This window comes from Onychostruthus taczanowskii, unplaced genomic scaffold, assembly GCF_017590055.1.
Source record: "Onychostruthus taczanowskii isolate IOZ18803 unplaced genomic scaffold, ASM1759005v1 scaffold138, whole genome shotgun sequence".
Taxonomy (NCBI): Eukaryota; Metazoa; Chordata; class Aves; order Passeriformes; family Passeridae; genus Onychostruthus; species Onychostruthus taczanowskii.
The window spans coordinates 73,895-95,503 of record NW_024498551.1 but is presented as its reverse complement, the minus strand read 5'-3'; the positions used below and the strand labels follow the sequence as shown (position 1 = coordinate 95,503).

The 21,609-nt window shown below is 49.4% G+C and overlaps 2 protein-coding genes across 3 annotated transcripts in view; one reads left to right on the top strand and one right to left on the bottom strand.

Annotated features, from left to right (window-relative positions):
- Positions 1-794: 794 nt before the first annotated feature.
- On the top strand, positions 795-5,715 carry MSTO1 (misato mitochondrial distribution and morphology regulator 1). Of its 2 annotated transcripts, none has more exons than XM_041397207.1 (13): positions 795-1,002; positions 1,135-1,189; positions 1,853-1,916; positions 2,004-2,052; positions 2,507-2,621; positions 2,701-2,818; positions 2,909-3,043; positions 3,136-3,288; positions 3,783-3,914; positions 4,015-4,196; positions 4,356-4,451; positions 4,539-4,657; positions 5,258-5,715. In XM_041397207.1, the coding sequence occupies exons 1-13, from the start codon at positions 795-797 to the stop codon at positions 5,482-5,484; spliced, it is 1,653 nt and encodes a 550-aa protein (XP_041253141.1). In that variant the 3' UTR covers positions 5,485-5,715. The 2 variants fall into 2 exon arrangements, with proteins under 2 accessions (XP_041253141.1, XP_041253140.1); XM_041397206.1 differs by having other exon boundaries at positions 4,353-4,451.
- Positions 5,716-5,851: 136 nt separating this feature from the next.
- LOC121332146 (GON-4-like protein) overlaps positions 5,852-21,609 on the bottom strand; it is a 52,927-nt gene continuing 37,169 nt past the window's right edge. Inside the window, exons 23-32 of the mRNA XM_041397281.1 lie at positions 20,060-20,257; positions 18,007-18,150; positions 14,235-14,378; positions 13,866-13,985; positions 11,582-11,802; positions 9,387-9,432; positions 9,082-9,159; positions 7,917-8,140; positions 6,664-6,766; positions 5,852-6,224 (exon numbers count right to left, since the gene is read on the bottom strand). Of these exons, the coding sequence (XP_041253215.1) occupies positions 6,075-6,224; positions 6,664-6,766; positions 7,917-8,140; positions 9,082-9,159; positions 9,387-9,432; positions 11,582-11,802; positions 13,866-13,985; positions 14,235-14,378; positions 18,007-18,150; positions 20,060-20,257 (1,428 nt within the window). The 3' untranslated portion in view covers positions 5,852-6,074. The remainder of the gene's footprint in view (positions 6,225-6,663; positions 6,767-7,916; positions 8,141-9,081; positions 9,160-9,386; positions 9,433-11,581; positions 11,803-13,865; positions 13,986-14,234; positions 14,379-18,006; positions 18,151-20,059; positions 20,258-21,609) is intronic.

The window sequence follows — 21,609 nt, the reverse complement described above, 5'->3', positions numbered from 1 at the left end:
TCCGTGTCTGTGTCCCATGTCCCGGTGCCCGTGTCCCGTGTCCCGTGCCCGTGTCCGTGTCCCGTGCCCGTGTCCGTGCCTGTATCCCGGTGCCCGTGTCTGTGTCCCGTGTCCGTGTTTGTATCCCGGTGTCCGTGTCCGTGTCCCGTGTCCGTGTCTCTGTCCCAGGTCCCGTATCCCTGTCCCCGTGCCCGGGGTCATGTCCCGGTGTCCGTATCCCGATGTCCATGTCCATGCCCGTGTCCCGTGCCCGATGTCCATGTTCCGCCGTATCCCTGTCCCCGTGCCCGGGGTCATGTCCGTGTGTCCATGCCGTGTCCCGGTGCCCGTGCCCGTGCCCGTGTCTGTGTCCCGTGTCCCGGTGTCTGTGCCCGTGTCCATATCCCGGTGTCCGTATCCCAGTGCCCGTGTCCGTGTCCCGTGCCCGTGTTTGTATCCCGGTGCCCGTGTGTGTGTCCCGTGTCCATGTCCCGGTGTCCGTGTCCCGTGTCCGTGTCTGTGTCCCATGTCCCGTATCCTTGTCCCCGTGCCTGTATCCCGGTGCCCGTGTCCGTGTCTGTGTCCCGTGTCCCGTGTCCATGTCCCGGTGTCCGTGTCCCGTGTCCGTGTCCCGGTGCCCGTGCCCGTGCCCGTGTCTGTGTCCCGTGTCCCGGTGTCTGTGCCCGTGTCCATATCCCGGTGTCCGTGTCCCGGTGTCCGTATCCCGTGTCCGTGTCCCATGTCCCGTATCCCTGTCCCCGTGCCCGGTGTCCATGTCCCGGTGTCCGTATCCCGATGTCCATGTTCCGGTGTCCATGTCCCGGTGTCCGTGTCCGTGTCCCGTGTCCGTGTCCGTGTCCGTGCCTGCCGCGCGTGCCCGGCCCCGCCGTTGTCCCCGCCCGTCCGGGGCGGTCCCGGCCGTGACGCGTTCCCGGTTCCTGCGGGGCGATGCCGGGCGAGGCGGTCACGCTGCAGCTCGGGCACTTCTCGGGCTGCGTGGGCGCGCACTGGTGGGGGCTGCAGGTGCGGGGGGAGCCGCGGGACGGGCCGGGGCCCCGCGCCGCGCCTGGTGGCGCTGGAGCTGAAAGGTACCGGGGCGGGAGCGGGGCTCGGCCCGCAACGCGCGGCCCCGCCGTGACCGGGCTGTGCTTGCAGGCGGCGTGGGCGCGCTCGGAGCGGACGGGGCGGGCACGGAGCCGCCGGTGAGCTGGTGAGTGCGGGACGGGGCTGCCGTGAGCCGGGGAGTGCGGGACGGGAGGGGACGGGGCTGCCGGTGAGCGGGGAGTGCGGGACGGGGCTGCTGATGAATGCGTGATTGGTGAGCCGGGGAGTGCGGGACGGGGTTGCTGATGGATGCGGGATCGGTGAGCCGGGGAGTGCGGGACAGTGCGGGACGGGACGGGGCTGCCGTGAGCCGGGGAGTGCGGGACGGGACGGGACGGGGCTGCTGATGAAGGCGGGATCGGTGAGCCGGGGAGTGCGGGACAGTGCGGGACGGGACGGGGCTGCCGGTGAGGGGAGTGCGGGACGGGAGGGGACGGGGCGGCCGGTGAGCGGGGGGTGCGGGACGGGGCTGCTGATGAATGCGTGATTGGTGAGCCGGGGAGTGCGGGACGGGGTTGCTGATGGATGCGGGATCGGTGAGCCGGGGAATGCGGGACGGGACGGGACGGAGCCGCCGGTGAGCCGGGGAATGCGGGACGGAGCTGCTGATGGATGCGGGATCGGTGAGCCGGGGAATGCGGGACAGTGCGGGACGGGACGGGGCTGCCGGTGAGCCGGGGAATGCGGGACGGAGCTGCTGATGGATGCGGGATCGGTGAGCCGGGGAGTGCGGGACGGGTCCCGCAGCTGCCGCCGCTCTGTGTCGCAGGGACGGGGCCGTGGCCGATTACCGGGACCGGGGCCGCTCGTCGCGGGACACCGGGAGCCGCAGGGTGAGAGCGGCCGCGGGTCCCGCACCGCTCCGGGACCGGGGGCGAGGCGGAGCCCCCCGTAAGCGGGGATCCGGGTTGTTCCCGCAGGGAGACGCCGCCGGGGACGGGAAGGGGAGTCCCGGTGCTGCGGGGCCAGGTTTGTGCGCGGGGCCGCTCGGGCTGGGCTCGTTCTCGGGGGTCGGTTCCAGAAAGGCAGAATTCCCTGGCTCCCGCTGTGGGACACGTTAGGAACAGGGAGAAGGAAAACCGGGAGAAGAGTGCTTGGCTTAGGGAGAGCTGGGGCACAGCAGATGGGCTAAAAAACTGGACAGGTTGAAAAACTGATTTTGCGTTCATGGGGATGCTGAGAGCTCAAAAAGGATGCTCAGAGCAGAAAGGGGATGCTCAACTGAAAGGGGAGGCTTGGAACGTGTGAGAAAACTGATTTTACGTTCACAGGGATGCCCAGAGCAGAAAGGGGGTGCTCAGAGCTGCAAGGGGATGCTGAGAGCAGAAAGGAGAGGCTCAGAGCATGTCAGAAAACCGATTTTATATTCATGGGGCTGCTCAGAGCTGCAAGGACCTTTGCTCTGCCCTCTGCCTCCCTGCAGGTGCAGCTCCTGCAGGGTCCCAGGCTGCTCCCCCAGTGAGGCTCTGGTCTGATTACCTCAACGTTCAGCTGCACCCCAAGAGCCTCTACGTGATCCGGCAGTACCTGCACGATGGGTAGGGCCAGGGCTGAGTTTTGCCCTCAAGGATGAATGAAAGTGATAAAATAACCCCTCTCTGCCCCTTTTTCCCCCAGGGATTGTGGCTGCCTCGAAGCCTTTGGGCAAGGTGAAAGTCTCCTGCAGGACCCTGCCTGTGTGGAGGAGCTGGAAGATCGGCTGCACTTCTTTGTTGAGGAGTGTGATTACCTCCAGGTTCACACCTTCTCCGAGCTCCCTTCGCTTCCAGGAAACTTTCTGCTCAAGGTGAAGCAGATTCTGAGGTGCTGCCGCTGTTTCCCACAGGGGTTCCAGGTCCTGTGTGACATCCACAATGGATTCTCTGGAGTTGGTGCCAAGGTGACAGAGCTGCTCCACGACGAATATTCCCGCAAGGGGATCCTGACCTGGGGCCTGACTCCAGCCCTGAGCGCTGCGGGAGTGAGTGAGCAACGGGCAGAGCCAAGGACAGGCTCTCACAGGCTCCTCTCTGCTCCTCAAGGTTCCAGTGGTTGGGTTTTTCTCCCCTCCAGGACCCTCAGAGGAGTTTGTACAGAGTGATGAACACAGCCCTGGGCATTGCCCACCTCTCCCGCCACAGCTCCCTCTTCTGCCCCCTGTCACTCAGTGGGAGTCTGGGGATCAGGCCAGAACCTCCTGTGACCTTTCCATACATAAAATACAACGTAAGTCCTGGACTGGCATCTCCCACCGTGGCTGCCTTTGAGCTCCTGCAGCTTTACCCCTCTCAGTGTTTCCTGCAGCTCTGTGGTTTTTTGTGGTGCTGTTCTGCTCAGCAGAGACCTTTTCCTGCTTTTTCACTGGGACTCAGCTGCCAACTTTTCATTTCTGTCGTTTTCTCCCTGCTTTGGAAAACATTAACACATTTCCTTGGCTGTTGTGCTTTCTGGTGGGGTGCTGGTGAAGAAAAGGCTTTACTACATTATTCTCCATGCTTGGAGTAACTCCAGCCCCACTGGTGCCAAAGACAGATAAGAAAACTGGCACCAAAGCATTTGTCAGCCAACAATTTGTCAGCTGGAGCTACAGTTGCACACTGGCTGCTTACCCCAACCCTGAAATAACTGTAAACCACCTCTTCAAAGGCACAATTTACAACCTAAGTTGAACAGCCAAACTGTGAGCTGCCCTGCAATTGCTGCATTTGTCTCCTCCCCAGGCATCCCTGAACTACCACAGCAGTGCAGTCCTGGCAGCAGCACTGGACACCCTCACAGCTCCCTACAGGCTCTGCTCCTCCCAGGGCTCCATGCTGCACTTTGCTGACTCCCTCACCTTCTCCGGGAGGAAGGTGAGGATGAGGACGCCTTCCAGCTGTGCTGCAGCTGTTCTGCAGAGCCCCAGCTGTGCCAGGAGCATGTTCCAGGCTCTGCTCTGTCACCCCCACCCAGGTCGTGGCTGCTTGGGCAGCTCTGCCCTTCCCTGCCTTGCCTGGCTCCTCGCTCCCTGATGTTCTCAGTGCCCACCAGGATGTGCCCTGGAAGCTGCTGTCCTCGTGCAAGGAGCAGAAGGGCAGCTGCTGTTTTGCTCAGTCTGCCGTGCTACGAGGAATTTGCCAGGAGAAAGCCACCAGGTAAATCAGCATCAGAACTGCACTCTGCAGCATTCCTCACTCCCAGCATTGAGGAGCACCTAGTGCCTGAGTGCTGCTGATTTTAGAGCAAAGCAGCTAAAAAGCAGCTGAGGCATTGGTGGTTTCAGGCTGGAAAACGCTGAATTTCCTTTGCAGCAGCTGCCTGGGCCAGCCCAGGTCCCCCCTGCACAGCTGTGAGAGCCCTGAGCAGGTGCTGCAGCACTACCTGCACACCCAGTTCCCAGGGGCCTTCAGGTGGGTGCAGGTTTGGAGCTTCAGGGCTGCTGGTTTAGCACAGGAGCGGCCGAGGGAGCTCTGCTAACTTTGTTCACCTCCTCACAGCACATGCCACGTGCTCCAGCAGCCCTGTCCCACCCAGCCTCCCTTCCCCCAGTTCTTCTCTCCTCTCCTGAGCAGACGAGGTTTCCTCCTGGACAAAGCCCAGGGCCTTTCCTCAGCAGGTAACAAACCCCCTTCGGCTCTGCAACAGAGAGATCAGGGGGCTAACAGAGGTAAAAATTACCAAAATTATTAACAACAAACCCAAACGAGCCATAACCCAAACGAGCCATAACCCAAACCTGCACACCCAGTTCCCAGGGGCCTTCAGGTGGGTGCAGGTTTGGAGCTTCAGGGCTGCTGGTTTAGCACAGGAGCGGCCGAGGGAGCTCTGCTAACTTTGTTCACCTCCTCACAGCACATGCCACGTGCTCCAGCAGCCCTGTCCCACCCAGCCTCCCTTCCCCCAGTTCTTCTCTCCTCTCCTGAGCAGACGAGGTTTCCTCCTGGACAAAGCCCAGGGCTTTTCCTCAGCAGGTAACAAACCCCCTTCGGCTCTGCAACAGAGAGATCAGGGGGCTAACAGAGGTAAAAATTACCAACCCAAACGAGCCATAACCCAAACGAGCCATAACCCAAACGAGCCATAACCCAAACGAGCCATAACCAGAATCACCAACACAAGCACCCAAGCTGAGCTCCCGCACACCCAGTGCTCCTGAAGCTGCACCAGGCTGGCATTTGGTGGCTGTTTAACCCCTGCCGTGCCTGTCTCCCTGCAGGTGTTGAGAGCATGCCCGTGCTGGCAGCGCTGCAGAGCTGCCCTGGCCTGCAGGGGCTGCTCTCGGGGCTGTGCCGGGAGCTGCGGCGCTGCTGCAGCGGCTCCTGCACGGCTGGGCTGCAGCACGACGACGTGCAGGAGGCCCTGGAGGAGCTCAGGAGCCTGGCCCAGTGCTACCAGACAGGCTCTGGGGCTGCTGGATCCGAGGATGAAGAAGATTCAGACTAATCCAGGCTGGGAGGGGCTGTAAGGTGGCTCCCAGAATAAAGGAATTTTTGGAGATGGTCCAGCTGCTCACTCTTCTCATTTTACCCCAAAAATCTTCTGAGTGAAGTTCTTCTTCAGTTGTGTTGCTGCTTTTTTGGGGGATGGTTTTATACCTTTTGGTTGGGTTTTTTTCAGCTGTGCAAATTGGATTTGCTCTGCCTGGTCAAATAAACCCACACAATAAATAGAAAATTCAGTCTGTGACTGTCTCACATACAATCAGCACAAGGGGAGAACTTAGAAAAAGTCACGTGTTGGTTGCACAGAAAACTGACATTTCAGGTACAATATTTACAGGGTGCTGGGCCCAACCTTCACCCCCAGGCCAGGTCAGTGTCCACAAGTCCTGTTACTCCACTGCTGAAGCTCCCCAGGGGAGTTCTTGACAATTTTCTCCTTTTACTTCCTGCCTTTGGCTTGGTACAGGCTGGAAATTGAACCAAAAATGAAGGTGCTGTCTCAAGTACCTGTGCAAACATTTTTTTCCACAGCACCTGTCTAGCAGCAAAAAAAAAAGCAAAAAAACCCTCTTCTGGTGCAGTGAGATCACCTCAGTCATCAGGCTCTTCCTCAGAGAGCAGCAGATCTTTATCTGACAGCTGGTCTGTGTTACTGGTGCTGGTGGCATCCTCCTCATCCTCAGAGCTGCCGTCACAGGAGGTGTGGAACAGCCTCATCAGCTCCCTGAACCTGTGGGACACCTGAGAGAGGGAAGTGCAGGCTCAGAAGGGACCTCACGGGACTGGCATTGCACATTGCAGAGCCCAGGGTGCTCTGGAACACCAAAATAAATCAACACCACGGTGGCATTTCGCCCAGGATGGAGGCACAGAGGAAGAGCCCTGGGGTTTGTTTTCTCTGTGACGTTCTCCAGGTGAATCTGGCACTTTGGGAGCATTCAGAGACAAAAGCAGATTTGGGACAGGAGGAGAGGCCGAGTGGCAGCCACTGAAACAACTCCAAAAGTGCAGCTCAAACATCAAACATCAGCCCTGCCAGGGGGACCAGGGCACTCCTGGCACCACGAAATCAGAACAGACTTTGGCTTGCTTTTTTTTTTGTTTGAAAGTGAGATTTTTTCATCAAACTGAAGGTGGGGAGGCTGACAGGACAGCAGGCCCTCCCTCCCAGCCCCCTCACCTCACTGGCTGTCTTGTTGCCCAGTTTCTGGGAGATGGCCTGGAAGGTGTCCAGCTGGGCTCCCTTCTCCTGGCACGTGGTGAGGATGACTCTGTCAGCCTCCCTGCACAACAGAACCCCTGTGAAACACCCCAAAACCAGCAGCACCCCCAAAAACTGCAACACCCCCAGCAATCCCTGAGCAAGGCTCCTCCTGCCACCCCAGCCCAGGAACCCTCGCCAAGCACAGCTCCTTCAGCCTGCAGGAGGTTTGTGAAGCAGGTTTTAAGGGTTTTTGGAGGAACCTTCTGAGAAGGTTTTAAGGGTTTTTGGAGGAACCTTTTGAGAAGGTTTTAAGGGTTTTTTGGAGGAACCTTTTGAGAAGGTTTTAAGGGTTTTTTGGAGGAACCTTTTGAGAAGGTTTTAAGGGTTTTTTGGAGGAACCTTTTGAGAAGGTTTTAAGGGTTTTTGGAGGAAACTTTTGGAAAGGTTTTAAGGGTTTTTTTGAGGAACCTTTTGGAAAGGTTTTAAGGGTTTTTTGGAGGAACCTTTTGAGAAGGTTTAAAGGTTTTTTTGAGGAACCTTTTGAGAAGGTTTTAAGGGTTTTTGGAGGAAACTTTTGGAAAGGTTTTAAGGGTTTTTTTGAGGAACCTTCTCAAAAAGTTTTAAGGTTTTTTGGAGGAACCTTTTGAGAAGGTTTTAAGGGTTTTTTTGAGGAACCTTTTGGAAAGGTTTTAAGGGTTTTTTGGAGGAACCATTTGAGAAGGTTTTAAGTTTTTTTGAGGAACCTTCTGAGAAGGTTTTAAGGGTTTTTTGGAGGAACCTTCTCAAAAAGTTTTAAGTTTTTTTGGAGGAACCTTCTCAAAAAGTTTTAAGTTTTTTTGGAGGAACCTTTTGAGAAGGTTTTAAGTTTTTTTGAGGAACCTTCTGAGAAGGTTTTAAGGTTTTTTGAGGAACCTTTTGGAAAGGTTTTAAGGGTTTTTTGAGGGACCTTTTGAAAAGGTTCTGAGTTTTTTTTTTGAGGAACCTTCTGAGAAGGTTTTAAGGGTTTTTGGAGGAACCTTTTGAGAGGTTTTTTCCCCAATCTGAAGTGCCCCAATAAGAGCCCTGCCAGGAGCATCTCATGGGGCCAAACTGACGGACAGAGCAAGGTCCAGAGGGAAGGGTCACAAAATAAGGACACAAAATAAAAAGAAATAATAAATAATAATAAATAATAAAAAGCAAGAGCTGGAGCCAAGCAGGGCACAGGAAGGGCCGGGGAGCAGCAGTACCTGGTCCAGAGCACAACCTTCTCCCCGGTGGAGCTGACCTTGCTGTTCTTGGCACACACGGTGGCCTCTGTCACCCGCTGCTGCTGCTGCTCCTCCTCCCTGTGCCGCGGGGCGCGGGGCTGCAGCTGCGCAGGGGGCTGCAGCAGGGAGCTGCTGCTGCTGCTGCTGCTATCTGTCCTGGGCCTGCCCTCAGGAGCAGCCCCAGTGCAGCCTCTGTGCTGCGGCTGCAAGCTGCAGTGCCCAGGGGAGCCTGAGCTGCAGCTCTGCCCTGCTGCTGCTTTGCTGCTGCTCCCCTGCTCTGCTGCATCTCTGCTGCTCCCCTGCCCTGCAGCTCTGCTGCTCCAACGCTGCTCCCCTGCAGCTCTGCAGCTGCACCCCTGCCCTGCTGCTTTGCTGCTCCAGACCTGCTCTGCTGCATCTCTGCTGCTCCCCTGCCCTGCTGCAGCACTACAGCTGCTGCCCTGCTCTGCTGCTGCTTTGCTGCTGCTTCTCCCCTGCTCCCCTGCATCCCTGCTGCCGCTCCAGCCCCCTGCAGCTGTGCACTCCCCTGCAGCTCTGCAGCTGCACCCCTGCCCTGCTGCTTTGCTGCTCCAGACCTGCTCTGCTGCATCTCTGCTGCTCCCCTGCCCTGCAGCTCTGCTGCTCCAACGCTGCTCCCCTGCAGCTCTGCAGCTGCACCCCTGCCCTGCTGCTTTGCTGCTCCAGACCTGCTCTGCTGCATCTCTGCTGCTCCCCTGCCCTGCAGCTCTGCTGCTCCAACGCTGCTCCCCTGCAGCTCTGCAGCTGCACCCCTGCCCTGCTGCTTTGCTGCTCCAGACCTGCTCTGCTGCATCTCTGCTGCTCCCCTGCCCTGCTGCAGCACTACAGCTGCTGCCCTGCTCTGCTGCTGCTTTGCTGCTGCTTCTCCCCTGCTCCCCTGCATCCCTGCTGCCGCTCCAGCTGCTCCCCTGCTCCGCTGCATCTCTGCAGTTCCTGCCCTGCTCCGGTGCAGCTGTGCAGCCCCTGCCCTGCCCTGCAGCAGGCTGCAGCCCCTCAGGCTCCCCTGGCAGCCCCCCTGCAGCCCCCCCGGGGCAGGGGCACTCCTTGGACTCCCGAGGCAGCTCCAGAGCAGCTCCCTGCAGCGGCGCGCAGCCGGGGCCGCCAGAGCCCGCGGCTGCAGCGGAACCTTCCGGAAGCCGGGCAGCAGCAGCAGGGGCAGGCTGGGCACAGGGGCTGCTGCACGGCTGCCTGCCCTCCTGGGACCCTGCGGGACACAGAGCGCTGTCAGCAGCTGCAGCCTGCCCTGCACAGGGGCCTCGCTGTGCCCCATAAACGTGCACTGACAGTAAATACATTTCAATATATAAATATATATATATAGAGACAGATATTATAGATATTTAAATTTTAAAAAAATATCACACCTGCAGGGCAAGGAACAGTCACCCGCAAGGCACAGTCACACCTGCAGGGCAAGGTACAGTCACACACCTGCATGGCACAGTCACACACTGCACAGCACGGCACAGTCACACACCTGCAGGGCAAGGAACAGTCACCGGCAAGGCACAGTCACACCTGCACAGCATGGCACGGTCACACACTGCACAGCATGGCACAGCACAGTCACACACCTGCAAGGCAAGGCACAGTCACACCTGCACACCCAGGCACAGTCACACACCTGCCCTGTGCCCACTGCTGGGCTGCCCAGGGCTCACCTGACATTGGTTTGCTTTACAAACTCTAAACAGTCACCTGCAAGGAACAGTCACACACTGCACAGCAAGGAACAGTCACACACCTGCAAGGCACAGTCACCTGCAAGGCACAGTCACACCTGCACACCCAGGCACAGTCACACACCTGCAGGGCAAGGAACAGTCACTGGCAAGGCACAGTCACACCTGCACACCCAGGCACAGTCACACACCTGCCCTGTGCCCACTGCTGGGCTGCCCAGGGCTCACCTGGCATTGGTTTGCTTTACAAACTCTAAATAATTTATTATTATTATTATTATTATTATTATTATTATTATTATTATTACTACTACTATTATAATTATCATTATTATCATCATTATCATCATTATTATCATTATTTTACTTGTATTATTATTAATAATGTTAATATCATTATCATTATTATCATCATTATCATCATTATTAGCATTGTTATCAATATTATCATCATTATCATCATTATTAGCATTGTTATCAATATTATCATCATTATCATCATTATTATCATTATTTTACTTGTATTATTATTAATAATGTTAATATCATTATCATTATTAGCATTATTATCAATATTATCATTATCATTATTATCAATATTATCAATATTATCATTATCAATATAAATATTACCAATATTATCATTATTACCATTATCATTATCATTAGTAATTATTATTGTTGTTGTCATTATTATTGCCAATATTAATACTATTATTATTGTTATAGTTATTGTATTTTTGTATTTTATTATGTATTTTATTATTGTTATAGTTATTGTATTTTTATTAATTTATTATTAGACTCATTACTAGCACTGTTATTAACACCATTATTATTGCTATAGTTGTTCTATATAATTATGTTATATTTAGTTATAATTATGTTATACATGTATATATAGTTATCATTATCACTGTTATCAACACCATTATTACTGTTACTGTTATTTTATTTATATTGTGGTTTTATTGTTATTGTTATTAATATAATCATTATTACATTTTATTTTATTTTTCATTATTATTGTTATTGTTATCATTATAATTGTTATTAATACCATTAACATTGCTGCTATGTTGTTATTACTGTTACAGTTATGTGATGATGATGATGATGATGATGATTATTATTATTTTTAACAGAAATTGATCTTTTCACATAGTGTAATTGTTATTAATACCATTAACATTGCTGCTATGTTGTTATTACTGTTACAGTTATGTGATGATGATGATGATGATGATGATGATTATTATTAACAGAAATTGATTTTTCCACATAGTGCCATGCCACCATCATCCACTCAACAAATCAACCAGAACACCAAAATTGCAATAATTTGTGAGGGCAAGGAGGGGAGGCAGAAAGTGAGGAGGGGGAGAGGGGAGGGGGCTCCTCTGGATGGATTCCCCTGCTCACCCCAGGGTTTGGGGGATCCCGGGGGGTCTCCCTAGGGTTTGGGGGGTCCTGGGGGTCCCCAGGATTTGGGGGGATCCACAGGAGGGTCCCCAGGTTTGGGGGGTCCTGGGAGGGTGCCCAGGGTTTGGGAAGATCCCTAGGAGGGTCCCCAGGGTTTGAGGGATCCCGGGGGGTCCCCAGGGTTTGGGGGGTCCTGGGGGGGTCCCCGGGGTTTGGCAGGTGTGACCTCATCTGGGGGGTGATTTGGGGTCAGTTTGGATGATTTTAGGTCAATTTGGGGCCATTTTAGGTCAATTCGGGGCCATTTTGGGTTAATTTGGGGCAGTTTTGGGGTTACCTGTGGGGCCAGGTGTGGCTTCACCTGGGGACAGGTGTGGTGGCACCTGGGGACAGGTGTGGCCTCACCTGGGGGGTGGTTTGGGGTCAATTTGGGGGTTTTTGGGGCAATTTTGGGGGGTTTCGGGCTCAGTCCCGGGGCAGTCCCGGGGGGTCCCGGGGGGGGTCCCGGGGGGGTTCCCAGGCTCTGGGGGTCCCCAGGGTTTCGGGGGATCCCGGGAGGGTCCCCAGGCTCTGGGGGTCCCGGGGGGTCCCGGGGGGTCCCCAGCCCCGCTGACCTTGCTCCCGCAGTGGCTGCAGCTCCTCCTCTTGCCCTTCCTCAGCCTCAGCTCGCTGCCGCCCTCGCGGCACGAGCACGAGCACGAGAGTTCCTTCAGCTCCTTCAGCCCCTCGGCCCACTCGGCCTCCTGCGGACAGACAGACCGACCGGCTGACAGACTGACTGACTGACTGACAGACCGGCTGACAGACTGACTGACAGACAGACTGACTGACAGACCGACCGGCTGACAGACTGACTGACAGATGCTGACTGACCCAACTGCCTGACTGACTGACAGACAGACCGACCAGCTGACTGACTGACAGACCCAGCTGCCTGACTGACTGACAGACAGACCGACCAGCTGACAGACTGACTGACTGACCCAACTGCCTGACTGACTGACAGACAGACCGACCCCGACCGGCTGACAGACTGACTGACAGACCGACTGGCTGACAGACTGACTGACTGACAGACGGACTGACTGACAGACCGACCGGCTGACAGACTGACTGACAGACCGACTGGCTGACAGACTGACTGACTGACAGACGGACTGACTGACAGACCGACCGGCTGACAGACTGACTGACAGACCGACTGGCTGACAGACTGACTGACTGACAGACGGACTGACTGACAGACCGACCGGCTGACAGACTGACTGACAGACCGACTGGCTGACAGACTGACTGACTGACAGACGGACTGACTGACAGACCGACCGGCTGACAGACTGACTGACAGACCGACTGGCTGACAGACTGACTGACTGACAGACGGACTGACTGACAGACCGACCGGCTGACAGACTGACTGACAGACCGACTGGCTGACAGACTGACTGACTGACAGACGGACTGACTGACAGACCGACCGGCTGACAGACTGACTGACAGACCGACTGGCTGACAGACTGACTGACTGACAGACGGACTGACTGACAGACCGACCGGCTGACAGACTGACTGACAGACCGACTGGCTGACAGACTGACTGACTGACAGACGGACTGACTGACAGACCGACCGGCTGACAGACTGACTGACAGACCGACTGGCTGACAGACTGACTGACTGACAGACGGACTGACTGACAGACCGACCGGCTGACAGACTGACTGACAGACTGACAGACAGACTGACTGACCCAACTGCCTGACAGACAGACTGACAGACAGACCGACCCAGCTGCCTGACAGACAGACTGACTGACCCAGCTGCCTGACAGACAGACTGACTGACCCAGCTGCCTGACAGACTGACAGACAGACTGACAGAACCCCAGCTGACAGACAGACTGACCCAGCTGCCTGACAGACAGACTGACTGACCCAGCTGACAGACAGAGCCCCAGCTGACTGACAGACTGACAGACTGACAGACTGACAGACAGGGGCCATGGGGGCTCCAGCAGAGAACGGCAGCGCTGCTGGCCAGCAAAGCACAACAGAGCCAGCCCCACCCCAATTCAATCCACATTTAATCCAAATTCAATCCAAATCTCACCCAAATTTAATCCCAATCTCCCCCAAATTTAATCCAAATTTAACCCAAATTTAATCCAAATCTCACCCAAATTTAATCCCAATTTAACCCAAATTTAATTTGCTCACAGCTGAGAAACACCAGCGAGGTGCCCCAGACCAAATGTAATCCAAATTTAGTCCCAAATTAATCCAAATTTAGTCCCAATTTAACTCAAATTTAACCCAATTTCATCTGCTCACAAGTGAGAAACTCCAGGGACATGCCCCAGACCCAATTTAACCCCAAATTGAACCCAAATTTAATCCAAATTTAACCCAAATTTAATGCAAATTTAACCCAAATTTAATGCCAATTTAACACAAATTTAATGCCAATTTAATCCAAATTTAATCCCATTTAAATCTGCTCACAGGTGAGAAACAACAGGGAGGTGCCCCAGCCCCAATTTAATCCAAATTTAACCACATTTAATTGCAATTTAACCCAAATTTAACCAGATTTAATTGCAATTTAACCCAAATTTAACCCAAATTAACCCAATTTGACCCCAGTTTCAGCTGCTCCCAGGTGAGACACTCAGGGAGGTGCCCCAGCCCCAATTTAATCCAAATTTAATCCCAATTTAACCACATTTAATTGCAATTTAACCCCAAATTAACCCAAATTAACCCAAATTCACCCAACTTAACCCCAGTTTCAGCTGCCCCAGCCCCACCTTGTCGTGCTGCTGGCCTCCCATCTCCTTCCTCCTCTTGTTCCTGGTGGCTCCGTGGATTTTGGGTGGCTCATCCTCCTCCTCCACATCTGGCAGAGACACCTCCTCGAAGCCATCAAACTGCAGCACGAGAAACACACAACAAAATTGTTATTTTCTGGGGTTTTTTTTAAAAAAAATTAATTTTTTTATAAATTTTCTGGGTTTTTCCCCCCTGAAAATCAAAACACTGCTCAAAAAATCCAAAGGGCTTGCTGTCCCACCCCTCTGCTGCTGGAATTCACCCTCTGAAATGGAGATCTTGCAGGTGAAATGTGATTTTTATCTGTGCCTTTGGCAGGTATTTTGGTTTCAGGGAGACCCCTGCACCTCGTAGTCCTTCTCTTCCGTCCAGTTGATCTCCTCGAAGTCTCCCATGCGGCTGGCGCAGGGCCTCAGGTGGTCGAAGAAAACCGAGAACTCATCCTGCAGGTGGTCGTGGCCCTTCAGGAGCTGCCACACCTGGGCCTTCAGCTGGAGGGGATCGGAGAAATGGAGATCGCCTGGGCTCCGGGCCGCGGTCAGCGCGGCCGCAGCGGGGTGGCAAACGCGGGGAGGGAGGGGAACATCGGGGTGGAAATTAAAGGAAATTAGGCGGGAAATTAGAGCAAATTAATCTGGGATTAAAGCAAATTAATATGGAAATTAGATAAAATTAACCTGGAAATTCAATACAACTAATCTGGAAATTAAATCAAATTAATCTGGAATTAAATCAAATTAATCTGGAATTAAATCAAATTAATCTGGAATTAAATCAAATTAATCTGGAATTAAATCAAATTAATCTGGAATTAAATCAAATTAATCTGGAATTAAATCAAATTAATCTGGAATTAAATCAAATTAATCTGGAATTAAATCAAATTAATCTGGAATTAAATCAAATTAATCTGGAATTAAATCAAATTAATCTGGAATTAAATCAAATTAATCTGGAATTAAATCAAATTAATCTGGAATTAAATCAAATTAATCTGGAATTAAATCAAATTAATCTGGAATTAAATCAAATTAATCTGGAATTAAATCAAATTAATCTGGAATTAAATCAAATTAATCTGGAATTAAATCAAATTAATCTGGAATTAAATCAAATTAATCTGGAATTAAATCAAATTAATCTGGAATTAAATCAAATTAATCTGGAATTAAATCAAATTAATCTGGAATTAAATCAAATTAATCTGGAATTAAATCAAATTAATCTGGAATTAAATCAAATTAATCTGGAATTAAATCAAATTAATCTGGAATTAAATCAAATTAATCTGGAATTAAATCAAATTAATCTGGAATTAAATCAAATTAATCTGGAATTAAATCAAATTAATCTGGAATTAAATCAAATTAATCTGGAATTAAATCAAATTAATCTGGAATTAAATCAAATTAATCTGGAATTAAATCAAATTAATCTGGAATTAAATCAAATTAATCTGGAATTAAATCAAATTAATCTGGAATTAAATCAAATTAATCTGGAATTAAATCAAATTAATCTGGAATTAAATCAAATTAATCTGGAATTAAATCAAATTAATCAGGAAATTCAATAAAATTAATCTGGAAATTCAACCAAATTAGGCTGGAAATTAAATCTAATTAATCTGGAAATTAAATCAAACTAGGCTGGAAATTAAATCAAATTAATCTGGAAATTAAATCAAATTAATCTGGAAATTAAATAAAATTAGGTTGGAAATTAAATCAAATTAGGCTGGAAATTAAATAAAATTAATCTGGAAATTAAATCAAATCAGGTTGGAAATTAAAGCAAATTAGGCTGGAAATTAAATCTGATTAATCTGGAATTAAATCAAATTAATCTGGAAATTCAATCAAATTAATCTGGAAATTAAAGCAAATTAGGATGGAAATTAAACAAAGTTTGGCTGGAAATTAAAGCAAATTAATGTGGAAATTAAATCAAATTAGGCTGGAAATTAAATCAAACTAATCTGGAAATTAACTCTAATTAATCTGGAAATTAAATCAAATTAATCTGGAAATTAAATCAAATTAATCTGGAAATTAAATCAAATTAATCTGGAAATTAAATCAAATTAATCTGGAAATTAAATATAATTAATTTGGATATTAAACCAAATTAACCTTGAAATTAAATAAAATAATCTGGAAATTCAATAAAATTAATCTGGAAATTAAACCAAATTAGTCTGGAAATTAAGTCAAATTAGGCTGGAGATATTCCTCCAGAATTCCAGAATTAAATTGGGTCTGGGGCACCTCCCTGGTATTTCTCTCCTCTGAGCAAATGAAACTGGGATTAAATTTGGATTAAATTTGGATTGAATTTGGATTGAATTTGGATTAAATTGGGTTAAAATTGGGCTGGGGCATCTCCCTGGTGTTCCTCACCTCTGAGCAAATGAGATTGGGATGGAATTGGGATTGAATTGGGATTAAATTTGATTAAATTGGGTTAAATTTGGATTGAATTGGGATTAAATTTGGATTAAATTGGGTTAAAATTGGGCTGGGGCATCTCCCTGGTGTTCCTCACCTCTGAGCAAATGAGATTGGGATGGAATTGGGATTGAATTGGGATTAAATTGGGAATAAATTGGGATTGAATTTGGATTAAATTGGGCCTGGGCACCTCCCTGGTATTTCTTATCTGTGAGCAAATTAAATTTGGATTAAATTGGGATTGAATTGGGATTGAATTTGGATTGAACTGGGATTGAATTGGGATTAAATTCGGGTTAAATTTGGATTAAATTGGGATCAATTTGGGATTGAATTTGGATTAAATTTGGATTAAATTGGGTCTGAGGCATCCCCCTGATACTTCTCAACTGTGAGCAAATTAAAATGGGATGAAATTTGGATTAAACTGGGATTGAATTTGGATTGAATTGGGATTAAATTGGGAATAAATTGGGAATAAATTGGGAATAAATTGGGAATAAATTGGGAATAAATTGGGAATAAATTGGGAATAAATTGGGAATAAATTGGGAATAAATTGGGAATAAATTGGGAATAAATTGGGAATAAATTGGGAATAAATTGGGAATAAATTGGGAATAAATTGGGAATAAATTGGGAATAAATTGGGAATAAATTGGGAATAAATTGGGAATAAATTGGGAATAAATTGGGAATAAATTGGGAATAAATTGGGAATAAATTGGGAATAAATTGGGAATAAATTGGGAATAAATTGGGAATAAATTGGGAATAAATTGGGAATAAATTGGGAATAAATTGGGAATAAATTGGGAATAAATTTGGGATTAAACTGGGCCTGGGGCACCTCCCTGGTGTTTCTCACCTGTGAGCAGATTAAATTGGGATTGGGCAGGGTGGAACCCCAGCCTGGGCAGCTGCAGGGATGCACTGACAGAACTGCCCTTTGTGTCCCTAAAAAGGGAAAAACCCACAAGTTCCTCTCCTCAGACACCTCACAGGAGCTGGGGAGGCCACCCCAAACTGAAGGACAGGAAACTGGGCAGGGGACTGAGCAATCCACTAGAAAAAGAAGAGACTAAAGGAAATAATCCCTTTTGTGGGGTGTTTTAGCAGGAGCAAGAACCTCTTGCCCTGGCTCAGTTTTTCTCTGCAGAGTTTTGTTATTTTGCCTTTTACTGAAACCTTTCTGTTTCCCACACCACCCCAGGAGCCATCCTGCTGATTTTCTGCCTTCTGAGGTGGCTGAGCTACCCTGGGTGTGAGATAAACCCCCAGGAGCTCACAAAACCTGGCTCAGAGACCCCGATTTCAGGCAGCCTCTGCAATCCCCCTGAAGCCCAGGCTTGGGTGGGAGCTGCAGAAACCTGGCCTGGAGGGAGGTGTCAGACAGACAGACAGAGGTGGAATGAGATGGCCTTTAAGGCCCTTCCCAACCCCAATCATTCTGTCATCAACCAATGCATGGATTTGATCACAACAGCTTTTTTTGATTGGATTTAATTCAATTGGAAATTGATGAAAAACGTGCTGGGCCAGCTCCTGTGGTCTGCAGGGGGACAGGGACAGGCCAGGGACAGCACAGGGACAGGGACAGCACAGGGACAGCACAGGGACAGCACAGGGCAGGGAAGGAGGCTGGCTGGCAGGAAAGGCTCCCTGTTACCTCTGCAATCTCCTGGGGCACACAGTCTGCACAGCTCTGCAGGACTTTGATGATCTTTTGGTGGTGGGCAGGATTTTCAGCAAAGCAGATCTCCAGCTGCCTGAGGAACTTCCTGCTCTTCTCAAAGGCTTGCTGCTCCTCAAACTGGCCAAAAGAAAAGAGATTCAAGCATGTTCAAAAATGAAAAAGATTCAAGTGTATTCCTAAGCATCTGGAATTGACTTAAACAAATAAAATTCACTGGGCTTGGTTTTCCATTGTGTTGATGCCATTCACAAAATTGGGAAGAGGCAGAGAAACACCACTTTGTATAATCAACATTTATAAAGTTTGGCTTTGCTCACAAATCAGGGAAATTCAGGAGGAATGGGAGAGGTGAAACCTGAAAAATTCAGGAAAAATTGAAGAGATTAAACCTCCATCCTGCAAAATTCAGAAGGAATGAGAGAGGTGAAACTTTCATCCTGCAGAATTCAGGAAGAATGGAAGAGGTGAAACTTCCATCCTGCAGAATGGAAGAGGTGAAAGCTCCATTCTCCAAAATTCAGCAGGAATGGAAGAGGTGAAACCTGCAAAATTCAGGAAAAATTGAAGAGGTGAAACCTCCATCCTGCAGAATTCAGAAGGAATGGGAGAGGTGAAACCTCCATCCTGCAGAATTCAGGAAAAATTGAAGAGGTGAAACCTGAAAAATTCAGGAGGAATGAAAAAGGTGAGAATGGAAGAGGTGAAAGCTCCATTCTCCAAAATTCAGCAGGAATGGAAGAGGTGAAACCTGCAAAATTCAGGAAAAATTGAAGAGGTGAAACCTTCTTCCTGCAGAATTCAGGAAAAATTGAAGAGGTGAAACCTGAAAAATTCAGGAGGAATGGGAGAGGTGAAAGCTCTACCCTGCAGAATTCAGGAGGAATGAAGAGGTGGAAGCTCCATCCTGCAAAATTCAGGAATAATAGAAGAGATTAAACCTCCATCCTGCAAAATTCAGGAAAAATTGAAGAGGTGACAGCTCCATCCTGCAGAATTCAGGAGGAATGGGAGAGGTGAAACCTCCATCCTGCAGAATTCAGGAAAAATTGAAGAGGTGAAACCTGCAGAATTCAGGAGGAATGAAGAGGTGACACCTCCATCCTGCAGAATGGAAGAGGTGGAAGCTCCATCCTGCAGAATTCAGGAGGAATGGGAGAGGTGAAACCTGCAGAATTCAGGAGGAATGGGAGAGGTGAAACTTCCATCCTGCAGAATTGAGGAGGAATGGGAGAGTTGAAAGCTCTACCCTGCAGAATTCAGGAAAAATTGAAGAGGTGAAACCTGCAAAATTCAGGAGGAATGAAGAGGTGGAAGCTCCATCCTGCAAAATCCAGGGGGAATGGGAGAGAAGAAACCTCCATCCTGCAGAATTCAGGAGGAATGGGAGAGTTGAAAGCTCTACCCTGCAGAATTCAGGAGAAATGAGGAGCTGACAGCTCCACCCTGCAGAATTGAGGAGCTGACAGCTCCACCCTGCAGAATTGAGGAGCTGACAGCTCCACCCTGCAGAATTGAGGAGCTGACAGCTCCACCCTGCAGAATTGAGGAGCTGACAGCTCCACCCTGCAGAATTGAGGAGCTGACAGCTCCACCCTGCAGAATTCAGGAGAAATGAGGAGCTGAGGAGGAATGAAGAGGTGACACCTCCATCCTGAAGAATGGAGGAGCTGACAGCTCCACCCTGCAGAATTGAGGAGCTGACAGCTCCACCCTGCAGAACTGAGGAGGTGACAGCTCCACCCTGCAAGTGCACCGCAGGTTTGGAGCAGGGGAACCACTGCCCGTTTGCTCTGCTTGGTGTCTCTGCAGCCGAGTGGCAAAGGCTGACCCTGCACAGCCACGCCGAGCAGGAGGTGCACAAACACCACCCAACTCCAACTCTGATCCCCAAAGCAGCAATGCAAACTTGCAGCAGGTCAGAACTGATCACTCTGCCGCTCTTCTTGCCTTTGGGAAGAACCCACCCTCCACTCCCACAAACTTCAACATCACTTCCAATCCTCCCTCCTCCTCTCGCTCCACCTACCAGCCCGCACTCCAAGGCTTGCTCTGGCAGAAGGAAAGCTGCAAAATCTGTCAGCAGCTGTGGCCAGTCGTGCAGCAGCTGCTGCAGGGTGCAGTAGAGATCCACGGCCGTCCGCGCGTCCGCGCCCACCTCGAACTCGTAGATGACGCGAAGGAAATCTTCGTATTTGCCCGGGATGTGCTGCAGGGTCTCACGGACCTGGGGGCACGTTTTGGTTTAGGATACATTCAGGAGAGGATTTGTAAAGGTTTTTTTGAGAAAAGTAGATTTAATTCTTTTTTTTTTTTTTTTTTTTGGTGAAAAGCGGAAAAAAATTGATTTAAACAAATAACATTTAAACAATAAAACTTCAACGATAAAAGTTTTTGTTGTTCTAAAAGAGATGACAAACTGGGAAAAAGTTCTCTCCCCGGGTTGCAGCTTGGTTTTCTTAAGTTTTTATGAGTTTTTTAGTGTTGGAAATGCTGTGGCCCAGGGTTATAGGTGAGAGTTGTTTGTGGTTTTTGGAACAAAAAAGAAAAAATTATAGTTCAGGCAACTTTTTTTGCTTCAGTTAGTTAAAACTAATTAAAAGTCAAGGAGAGTTTTGTTTTGCTGTTTGTTAATTTGCAGACAACAACAGTTTAGGAGTAGGAATGTGGAGGAGTGAGTGCAGTGCCTGAAAACAAATTCTGCTTTTTATTTTTATTTTTTACCTTTTGGAATAAGTTTTAAAGTTGCAAGAGTTATTATTTAGCATGAATAGAATAAGACAACTGGGGATAAAAGTATCATATAGTTAATTTAGGATACTGGACAGCAGGTGACACCCAGGAGGAGAAAGAAGCTGCTCACAGAGTGTTTGTGCTGGAAGGGATCTCAAAAATGAGCTCATTCCAAGCTTTTTTGGGCAATTTCCACCATCCCAGGTTGCTCCAAACCCTGTCCAGCCTCACCTTGGGCAGTCACAGCTGCTCTGAGCACCTTCCCAGGGAGGAATTTCTCCCTAAATTCTTTTAATCCACTAATTTTTGATCTCCCCTACTCAGAACTTACACAGTATTTGCAGTTTTGTTTTCCTGCAGATAAAGCAAAGGTGCTCAGCAGAGGAGGCAAGGTCAGGAATTCAGGAATTCAGGAGTTTCTGCTGCTGTGAGCACCCCCAGCCCCTGAATCCTTCACTTCCAGCTCCCCCTCCTAGCACAGGGGAGGGAGGAGGAAGAGCCAGAGCTGGAAATCAGCAGCAATCTGCTGAAATTTAACTGTGCAGGGACAATTTTGGGGTTTGAATGAACAAAATCCTTTAGTTGGGCAGGTGCTGATTTATGAAATCTAGATGCAGTGAGGAATCTGCTGAAATTTAATTTTGCAGGGACAATTTTGGGGTTTGAATTACCAAAATCCTTTAGCTGGGCAGGTGCTGATTTATGGAATTGGCTGCTGTGAGGAATCTGCTGAAATTTAATTTCACAGATACAATTTTAGGGTTTGAATTAACAAAATCCTTTAGCTGGGCAGGTGCTGATTTATGGAATTGGCTGCTGTGAGGAATCTGCTGAAATTTAATTTCG